General features: G+C 45.6%; 2 protein-coding genes across 6 annotated transcripts in view; both read right to left on the reverse strand.

Annotated features, from left to right (window-relative positions):
* Positions 1–253: 253 nt before the first annotated feature.
* On the reverse strand, positions 254–6722 carry LOC133020917 (galectin-related protein B-like). The gene is made up of 5 exons (XM_061087682.1): positions 6648–6722; positions 5761–5826; positions 5318–5406; positions 1302–1494; positions 254–397 (listed from the first exon to the last, which is right to left on the reverse strand). Exons 1-5 carry the CDS (start codon positions 6678–6680, stop codon positions 254–256), a joined length of 525 nt encoding a protein of 174 aa, XP_060943665.1. The 5' UTR covers positions 6681–6722.
* A 731-nt stretch (positions 6723–7453) lies between these two features.
* The window catches only part of map4k3a (mitogen-activated protein kinase kinase kinase kinase 3a), a 45664-nt gene continuing 42002 nt past the window's right edge, over positions 7454–11115 (reverse strand). For all 5 annotated transcript variants that reach the window (XM_061086815.1, XM_061086812.1, XM_061086813.1 and 2 more), the window contains one exon: positions 7454–11115. This exon is cut by the window's right edge and continues 96 nt beyond it. The gene's annotated coding sequence lies outside the window, so the exon portion shown is untranslated.

An 11115-nucleotide genomic window follows, 5' to 3' on the forward strand; every position in this document is an offset into this window, starting at 1 on the left:
CTGACTGAACTGGAGCTACGTGGAAAAACACCTGAAAACTGAGTGAACACACAAAGAACCATCACATGGGATCAAAGCCTCAGATCAAAGGAAATTAAGCAGAAGATCTAACTTGTCGCTGCCGGAGCCGGAAGACGACACAACGGGCGAACGTGTGTGTGTGTGTGTGTGTGTGTGTGTGTGTGTGGTCGTCTGCATCAAGTCCTGTCTTCACACGTGACTTGCAGGGCGGGGGGGGCGGGGCGGGGGGGGGTTAGCCGAGCTTGGTGATCTGTAGATCTCCTCGTATCCGCACCGAGTCGATAGAGGGCAAAGATTTCACTTTGTGATAAAAGTCAAACAGCGAGTGTCCGTCCACGAATATCCGGAAGCGCTGGTGCTCGCAGTGGATCTCCACCTGCACGAGGGGAAAGAGAATTAATAATCATCATTAATAATCCAGGTTTAGAATAAAATCAGTTACGTATTGTTGTTTGTGCATCAAACTGCAATAAAAGCACAATAGGCTCCAGTGGTTAAAGGGATTTTGGATGAGAAACTAAATCCAAAGGGTTCTTTTCCGACCCAAAAACAAACCAACAGATAAATAAACTCACATCCCACTGCTGCTCCACTTCGTTGTTTTAACATTTCCCAGACAAACTGAAACCCTGTGAACCTAAACTCACCAACTCCCACAATGCAACAGTGTAAACAAAACTTCCCTCTGTGCGGTTTGGACCGAACAGACTCAGGTGGGATCACGTGATCTGAAACCACTTCCTGTCCCGTGTGCGTCCACATGCCATCGAAACCACGTTCTGCTAAACGTGTTAATCTCCGTCCCGAGCGTTTGACTGAGTCACGTCATCACGTTACACAACCTGACGCAGGATTAAACTGTTGTTGTGCTTCTTATCGTCTAAAGAGAAATCTAAAGCCGACACTTTTGATGATTTAAATTTACGCACATTGAAGGTTGTGTATTTTTAGTCAAACACCATATGTTGCTTTTCAGGCCACAGTCAGGATTATTAGAGCGGAATTTGACATCATGAGCTCAAACGTCCTCAGGTCTTTGGACAAATACCCATCATGCATCACTTGCTCGGCCTCCTCCCTCCCAAACAGCTGATCCTCAGTAAACACACAACACGCAGGAAACGGGCTGAGTGCAGATAGGACTCAACAGGGAGATGCACTTCCTGTTTGTCTCTGGATGTCCAACACTTTGCCGTTGGGACATGTAACTGTGATAAGACGCGTGTGCATGTGTGTGTGTGTGTGTGTGTGTGTGTGTGTGTGTACGTGTGCGTGTTTACCCTGAAGGGCTGCTCCGGGAGGAAGGGGAAGTAGGAAGTGGACACTTCCTCGCCCGTCCACTTCCCAGAGACGCGGGCGCTGCGTAGGAACTGGCGGTCGCTGAAGCGGGCGCTGAGCTTCAACGCCACGTCGCACGGCGCCTCGTCCTCGTCCGTCTCCGAGTCCCGACCGCAGGTCAGGCTCACGTCAAAGCTGGGGGGGGGGGGAGAGAGGGGGAGGGGGGGGGTCACACAGACAGGACGTCAGATGTGAGTTCGATAGCTAATCTGGGATGAAGCATAATTCTGCTGTGTAGGAGCAAAGCATTGTGTGTTAATTAGCAATAATCCCTGCTGACAGCCCCCCCCCCCCAACTGGTCACGATGGATCTAACTGGTCATGATGGTTCTAACTGGTCATGATGGATCTAACTGGTCATGATGGATCTAACTGGTCATGATGGTTCTAACTGGTCATGATGGTTCTAACTGGTCATGATGGATCTAACTGGTCATGATGGTTCTAACTGGTCCTGATGGATCTAACTGGTCACGATGGATCTAACTGGTCACGATGGTTCTAACTGGTCATGATGGATCTAACTGGTCACGATGGTTCTAACTGGTCATGATGGATCTAACTGGTCATGATGGTTCTAACTGGTCATGATGGATCTAACTGGTCATGATGGATCTAACTGGTCATGATGGATCTAACTGGTCATGATGGTTCTAACTGGTCATGATGGTTCTAACTGGTCATGATGGATCTAACTGGTCATGATGGTTCTAACTGGTCATGATGGATCTAACTGGTCATGATGGTTCTAACTGGTCATGATGGATCTAACTGGTCTTGATGGTTCTAACTGGTCTTGATGGTTCTAACTGGTCATGATGGATCTAACTGGTCATGATGGATCTAACTGGTCATGATGGTTCTAACTGGTCATGATGGTTCTAACTGGTCACGATGGATCTAACTGGTCACGATGGTTCTAACTGGTCATGATGGATCTAACTGGTCACGATGGTTCTAACTGGTCATGATGGTTCTAACTGGTCATGATGGATCTAACTGGTCACGATGGTTCTAACTGGTCATGATGGATCTAACTGGTCATGATGGTTCTAACTGGTCCTGATGGATCTAACTGGTCACGATGGATCTAACTGGTCATGATGGTTCTAACTGGTCATGATGGATCTAACTGGTCATGATGGTTCTAACTGGTCACGATGGATCTAACTGGTCATGATGGATCTAACTGGTCACGATGGTTCTAACTGGTCATGATGGATCTAACTGGTCATGATGGTTCTAACTGGTCATGATGGTTCTAACTGGTCATGATGGTTCTAACTGGTCATGATGGATCTAACTGGTCATGATGGATCTAACTGGTCATGATGGTTCTAACTGGTCATGATGGTTCTAACTGGTCATGATGGTTCTAACTGGTCATTATTGGATCTAACTGGTCATGATGGTTCTAACTGGTCACGATGGTTCTAACTGGTCATGATGGATCTAACTGGTCATGATGGTTCTAACTGGTCATGATGGATCTAACTGGTCATGATGGTTATAACTGGTCATGATGGATCTAACTGGTCATGATGGATCTAACTGGTCACGATGGATCTAACTGGTCATGATGGATCTAACTGGTCACGATGGTTCTAACTGGTCATGATGGATCTAACTGGTCATGATGGTTCTAACTGGTCATGATGGTTCTAACTGGTCATGATGGTTCTAACTGGTCATGATGGATCTAACTGGTCATGATGGATCTAACTGGTCATGATGGATCTAACTGGTCATGATGGATCTAACTGGTCATGATGGTTCTAACTGGACATGATGGTTCTAACTGGTCATGATGGATCTAACTGGTCATGATGGTTCTAACTGGTCATGATGGATCTTACTGGTCATGATGGATCTAACTGGTCATGATGGATCTAACTGGTCATGATGGTTATAACTGGTCATGATGGATCTAACTGGTCATGATGGATCTAACTGGTCATGATGGTTCTAACTGGTCATGATGGATCTAACTGGTCATGATGGATCTAACTGGTCATGATGGATCTAACTGGTCATGATGGTCCTAACTGGTCACGATGGATCTAACTGGTCATGATGGATCTAACTGGTCATGATGGTTCTAACTGGTCATGATGGATCTAACTGGTCATGATGGATCTAACTGGTCATGATGGATCTAACTGGTCATGATGGTTCTAACTGGACATGATGGTTCTAACTGGTCATGATGGATCTAACTGGTCATGATGATTCTAACTGGTCATGATGGATCTAACTGGTCATGATGGATCTAACTGGTCATGATGGATCTAACTGGTCATGATGGTTCTAACTGGTCATGATGGATCTAACTGGTCATGATGGTTCTAACTGGTCAAGATTGGTCATGATGGTTCTAACTGGTCATGATGGATCTAACTGGTCATGATGGTTCTAACTGGTCATGATGGATCTAACTGGTCATGATGGTTCTAACTGGTCATGATGGTTCTAACTGGTCATGATGGTTCTAACTGGTCATGATGGATCTAACTGGTCATGATGGATCTAACTGGTCATGATGGATCTAACTGGTCATGATGGATCTAACTGGTCATGATGGTTCTAACTGGTCATGATGGTTCTAACTGGTCATGATGGATCTAACTGGTCATGATGGTTCTAACTGGTCATGATGGTTCTAACTGGTCATGATGGATCTAACTGGTCATGATGGTTCTAACTGGTCATGATGGATCTAACTGGTCACGATGGATCTAACTGGTCACGATGGATCTAACTGGTCATGATGGATCTAACTGGTCAGGATGGTTCTAGCTGGTCATGATGGATCTAACTGGTCATGATGGTTCTAACTGGTCATGATGGTTCTAACTGGTCACGATGGATCTAACTGGTCACGATGGATCTAACTGGTCACGATGGTTCTAACTGGTCATGATGGATCTAACTGGTCATGATGGATCTAACTGGTCATGATGGATCTAACTGGTCATGATGGTTCTAACTGGTCATGATGGTTCTAACTGGTCACGATGGATCTAACTGGTCATGATGGATCTAACTGGTCATGATGGTTCTAACTGGTCACGATGGATCTAACTGGTCACGATGGTTCTAACTGGTCATGATGGTTCTAACTGGTCACGATGGATCTAACTGGTCACGATGGATCTAACTGGTCACGATGGTTCTAACTGGTCATGATGGATCTAACTGGTCATGATGGATCTAACTGGTCATGATGGTTCTAACTGGTCATGATGGTTCTAACTGGTCATGATGGTTCTAACTGGTCATGATGGATCTAACTGGTCATGATGGTTCTAACTGGTCATGATGGTTCTAACTGGTCATGATGGATCTAACTGGTCATGATGGTTCTAACTGGTCACGATGGATCTAACTGGTCATGATGGATCTAACTGGTCATGATGGTTCTAACTGGTCATGATGGTTCTAACTGGTCACGATGGATCTAACTGGTCATGATGGATCTAACTGGTCATGATGGATCTAACTGGTCATGATGGATCTAACTGGTCTTGATGGTTCTAACTGGTCATGATGGTTCTAACTGGTCATGATGGTTCTAACTGGTCATGATGGTTCTAACTGGTCATGATGGATCTAACTGGTCATGATGGTTCTAACTGGTCATGATGGTTCTAACTGGTCATGATGGTTCTAACTGGTCATGATGGTTCTAACTGGTCATGATGGTTCTAACTGGTCATGATGGTTCTAACTGGTCACGATGGATCTAACTCGTCATGATGGATCTAACTGGTCATGATGGTTCTAACTGGTCATGATGGTTCTAACTGGTCACGATGGATCTAACTCGTCATGATGGATCTAACTGGTCTTGATGGTTCTAACTGGTCTTGATGGTTGTAACTTGTCATGATGGTTCTAACTGGTCATGATGGATCTAACTGGGAGTTGGACGTGAGGAGCAGGAACCTGGTGACCTCACCTCTCCGGCTCCTGGTCCACGATCCCCATCACCAGGATCTTCTTCCCGGGACGCATGCCCCCCCGGATGCGGCCGCTGAACGGCACCGTCTGCAACAAGCACATTCCATCCGTTACACACGTGGAAAAACTAGAAATTAGTACATAAAGCATTAAGTTCTCAAAACGCAGAAGCATGCTCCGGCCTTTATAATATGGGAAATATATTTAAGTGTGTATTTACAGAAGTCAGTATTTATGATTGAAAATCAACAATTACTATATATTATATCACCTCAATATTAACAGCTATGCACCACTTCAGATTGTCCAAAACATTTCCTTGTTCTTTCATTCTCATATTCATACAGACGACACTGGTCTTCAAATATATAACAGGCTATCTACATTTCATTTTAAAATACAATATTGTAAAGTTAGAGGGGGGGGGGGGGGGGTTCCTACCAGGACACGGGACAGGTCCTTGTCAGGTGAGATGAGGACGTGGTTCAGGTGCTCGAGCTCCACGTTCTGCAGCAGAGACAGAAAGAGACGAGCTGTCAATCACACACACACACAGAGACACACGCACACACACACACACACACACACAGAGACACACACACACACACACACACACACACACAGAGACACACACACACACACATACACACACTCACACGCACTCACACGCACTCACACGCACACACACAGAGACAGACACACAGACACACACACACACACAAACACAGAGACACACGCACACACACAGAGACACACACACACACACACAGAGACACACACACACACAGAGACACACACACACAGAGACACACACACACACACACAGAGACACACACACACACACACACACATAGAGACACACACACACACACACACACATAGAGAGACACACACACACACACACACACACACATAGAGACACACACACACACACACACACACACACACACACACACACACAGAGACACACACACACGCACACAGAGACACACACACACAATCACACACACACACACACAGAGACACACACACACACACACACACAGAGACACACACACACGCACACAGAGACACACACACACAATCACACACACACACACACAGAGACACACACACACAGGCAGCATAGTCAACATCGTCTTGTTGTTATTTCTTCGGAGCAGCGGCTGTTCCGTCCAGGTGAACCCCCCCCCCCCCCGCCGCCCTGTGCGCGCTCCGCACAATAAGAGACATAACGGTCCGTTAGAATCCGACCCGCTCGCCTCCGTGAGACACACACACAGACACACACAGACACACAAACACACACACCTCCACGTTATACTCACTCTCCCGTCGCTGTCCGCTGCCTGCACCGCCATCTTGATGCGTATGATCCGCGTGTGTGTCTCAGTGTGTGTGTGTGTGTGTCTCAGTGTGTGTGTGTGTGTGTCTCAGTGTGTGTGTGTGTGTGTCTCAGTGTGTGTGTGTGTGTGTGTCTCAGTGTGTGTGTGTGTGTGTGTCTCAGTGTGTGTGTGTGTGTCGTGGCGCTGACTCAGGCGGATGTTCCTCCTCCTCCGGCCCGTGTCCGCTCCACGTCTCCCGGAGCCTCACCTCCTCCTCTTCCTCTTCCTCCTCCTCTTCCTCTTCTTCTTCCTCCTCCTCTTCCTCCTCCTCCTCTTCCTCCTCCTCGGGACACGGCCCTGGCTTTCTGCTGACGTATGCTTTATAATAATTACAGAGCAGAAGCTTAATCCCCGTCTGCTGCTGGAGGAGGAGGAGGAGGAGGAGGAGGAAGAGGAAGAGGCTAATCAGACAGATGTCCCTCAACCTTTCACCCAATTAGGCTCCGTGGACTCTCTGCTGTTCGTCCCGGGGACAAAGAACCACCGGGACAGACAGAGGACGAGTCTTTACATGTAGAACGAGTCTGTGATGAACCAGCTTCTCACTGAACGAACTGGACATTCACACAGTTTCCATTCACTTCTGCACTAACCCCCCCCCCTGTCTCCTGCCCCCCAGTGGACATCTACATCCATTACAACACCAACCCACCAAGCTTCAGCCACCTGTCTCCCTCAGTGTCCCCACCTGTCCTCCACTCTGGGGACATGTGTGACCTCATCAGAAATGACCACACGACAGCGGCGGGTTGAGTTCCTTCTTTTTAATGTGTTAACCTGTCATCTCATAAATCTGTTACACTTCTGAAACAAAATATAGGCAATTATACAGTATGTAAAACAAACCCATTTTTATTTTACACTATATACATTTCATAACATGTGCATTGCATTATGAAAACAAAAAGACAAAGGTGGTGTGATAGCGACCGAACGGAGGAGACGTGTGAGGATCCCGGATCAAACTGGGTTTTTAAATAACTCATGTGTGTTTGGTTTCATGTAGGTGGAGTTTATGGAATTAATGCTAAAAGGTTTCATCCAGAACATGATTTCCACGTCATCTCAAAACGACCCCGATGAATTACCGCCACACGGGATCTGACCCGGGAGCAGCTGAGCTCAGGAAACAACAAACAGTGGCTGCTGCTTCAGAGGATTACAGATTCAAATCATGAAGCATCTTTCAATCCCACGGACACACATTGTTATTCCCCAAAAATAAAAAACTCAATGAACCCACAGAAGAAAAACAAACATAACTTTAACGATTTTATATGAGCGGCTGTGATAGAGTTTTTAATCTCTCGTTAACTTTGTCGGTGAACGAGAGCATCTTGCACGATTATCTAATTATTATTATATTATAATATCTTATTTAGGCATCACATTAAAAATGACATAAAATCCAGAAACTGTTTGTTCTTTGAAATGAATCTTGATGTAAAAAGGAAAGTTTGATGAATTTCTTCCTAATGTACAATAAAGTGGAAACGCTGCTAAAATCAAGATATTTCAATCAATCATATTAAAAGTGAATAATCAGTCGATTGAACTGAATTCTCTCTCTGACGCTGAACAAAGACATTTGTAAAAGAAGCTTATTGTGTGAATGGAACTTGGCTGCAGCTCTGACGCTAACGTGTTAGCATGATTGTGGCTAAACCACTCGACTTGGGGAGTCACTCACTTTCACGGCAAATCTAAATAATGGCAATAAATGTCCGTGTTTACTCATTTTTTATGAAAATCTCTGTGCCGAGAGCTCAGCGATTTGGCTTTAGTTTGAGAAACGGAGCAGACTCCAGACGAGGATGGAGACGCTTGTGTCCGAGATCCGGAGACAACGGGAGGAAGTGGAGACACATGGTCTCCACACACAGGCTGTGATTCATTCTCCAGGGAAGAAGGAGAAGTTCTGCTCTACGTTCTCTCCTTGGCCGTTTCGCATGTTGTCCTAACGTCTTGTATGATCCATATTTTATGCACAGGTGATTCAAAACAACACAGAATGAATCTGGAATCCAGTGAGAGGATCTGCTCAGTAAGTGGACCAGTGGACCAGCGTGCAGGACCACAGGTGTGATGCCTGCAGTGTCACCTGAACTCTAGCTGGATGTAATCCATCGTTTTCATCTCCGGTCTACGACAGGATTCATAGTGTAGCATTGAATTAGTTTGTGTGTAAATGTTAAAGCACTAGATTTCACAGGAAGCAGGATTTTCGTCAGGAGTCAGATTCTGTTCACAGGGTCTCAGCCCGGTTCCAGTTTCATGTTTCTATCAACCAGAGCAGTTCACCCAGCAGGGACCAGCATCACATCTGTATCACTGTACCAGTGCTTAGTGTCACATTGATGCTGTGATGTCACTGCTGTGCTTGTGTGGATAACCTGACGGAAGCATCTGATTGGTTCACACCTGCAGCTCACACCTGTGCTTCCACATGAGGACTGAGGAGTCAGACAGTTACAGCTCTGAGAGATTTCAGTGTTTTCTTATTTGATCTGGTGAGAAACCTCTGGTGTCCCAGCTTGTAAAGATGTTAGTGAACGACCACGTGTCTCCTTCAGGACGCTGCAAACAAAGATTTACACAGAAATCTAAAAGTCGTCTCATCTTCAAACCTCACACACAGGTTTATCTGGACTCAACATGTGTTATTATCCTGGTTTTACATTTGTGTTTGATCCAATGTGAGTTTTCTGCTGCTGTTAATACAGAGAAATCTATGAAATGATTCTATTATTGCTAGAGACAAAGAGTTTGTTTCCACTCCTGTACTTTAGTTTGTTACAAACAGTTCTAACATTAACGTGGTGTAAGGAAGGAAGAAAAAAATTGAAATATTAAATATTGCTGCAGATCCATGGAGGTTATATTTTTATATCAATTTCCAGGAAATAATTGGTGAATTTAAATGTGGTTTCCTCAGTCGACTGTTGGGCTTTAATTTACTTTATTAATTATGTTTCATGTAAACCGACTCTACCGTATAAATATGAACCATTTATCTTTCTGTGTAAATCCAGTTTGTCGAAGGAGCTTCAGGCAGAATCTTAAAGACGATGCACTAACATGTCTATGCACACACATATACACACTCACACACACACTGTGCATACAAACAAGGTCATATAATGACATCACATTTGTTTATCAAATACGTATTTTTTTCTCTGTGCAAAATCTTAACACCAGTGGTTCAATAAAAAAAAACAAAAAAAACATTAAAGGAAAGAAATGAGGCTTTCTGATTAAAATAGAATAAAAAAAACAAAAAGAAGAAGATGATGATGTCGAGACAGGAAACAGAAACGAAGACGAACAGAACTCAAACGTCCGCTGACCTGAAATCAGTCGCTGTGCTGCGAACAGGAAGTGGATGCATGCGGGATGGAAAGGACCAATCAGCTTCCTGTTCCCTCGGTCCGATCCCGAGCGGCAGATCGTTATTAGAACAACATCAGACGACTAACGCTCCACCTGAGGAGACCGCGGGGGGGGGGGGGGTTCCTGCACCTCGTCACGTGACCGGGGAAACAGGAAGTGAGTTTACTGCCCTGTCACACCCCCACGCCTCTCTGTCTCTCTGTCTCCACGTCGTACAGAGCAACTATACACACACCTATCTACACGACCTTAGTCTTTTTAGTGTTTGTCTCTGTCAAAAAATACTACATTTATATTTACAACAATTAAATAGAGGTCAATTAAGCACTTGTGTGGTGTGGAGGTGGAACTGGGGTTTGATTCTAGCAGAGGTGGCAAAGCTTTTTTTTAGTCCGTTTTCTCTTTTTTTATCCTTTAAAAAAAAAAATGTAATAAAACAGGAAAGCCATCCTGGTTGTTAAAGTTACATCATGCCACAATAAATAAAGGTGTAGTTTAAAAAAAAAAAAGGAGGAAGGGAGCGAGGGAGGAGAGGGGGGGGGTGTTCTGTGCAAGATGGCTGTTCCGTGAAGCTGTAGCGCGAGTAGCAGAAGTAGTAGTAGTAGTACTAATGTGTGTAGAAGTAGAAGTAGTAGTAGAAGTAGTGTTGAACTCCTGTGCTGGACGCTGTTTCCCCAGTGTGCGGTGCAGTGGGAGGTGGGATGCTATCAGGAGTCTGGACTGAGGTCGCCCCCCCCCCCCCCAGTCATCAGGACCCCGGCTGACCTCGGAGCAGCTGCTTCAGCCCTCGCTCCGTCACAAACCAACACACAACCCGCCGTCCTTCTACAACATGCTACACTGAGACACATGCAAACACTGCGGAGTGGGAATCCACGTGTGCACCCACAAACTGCTGGTCTCCCAGTGACACAGGGGGGGGGGGGGGGGCGCTGGGATGGCGTCGTCGGACTGAGTGTGTGTCTCCCGGTGGCATCAGTGGTGCGCTGTGTAGACATTGTGTTTGTGTGTGTGTGCG

The sequence above is a fragment of the Limanda limanda genome, chromosome 15 (genome assembly GCF_963576545.1).
Source record: "Limanda limanda chromosome 15, fLimLim1.1, whole genome shotgun sequence".
In the NCBI taxonomy this organism is placed as follows: Eukaryota; Metazoa; Chordata; class Actinopteri; order Pleuronectiformes; family Pleuronectidae; genus Limanda; species Limanda limanda.

What these genes read in the sequence shown, in the direction of transcription:
- LOC133020917 (XM_061087682.1), bottom strand. Translation starts at nt 6,680, where the DNA reads ATGGCGGTGCAGGCAGCGGACAGCGACGGGAGA. An exon ending in CAGCGGACAGCGACGGGAGA is followed by an intron (nt 5,827 to 6,647) that starts GTGAGTATAACG and finishes TCTCTGCTGCAG; the next exon opens with AACGTGGAGCTCGAGCACCT. An exon ending in GTGGACCAGGAGCCGGAGAG is followed by an intron (nt 1,495 to 5,317) that starts GTGAGGTCACCA and finishes CCCCCCCCCCAG; the next exon opens with CTTTGACGTGAGCCTGACCT.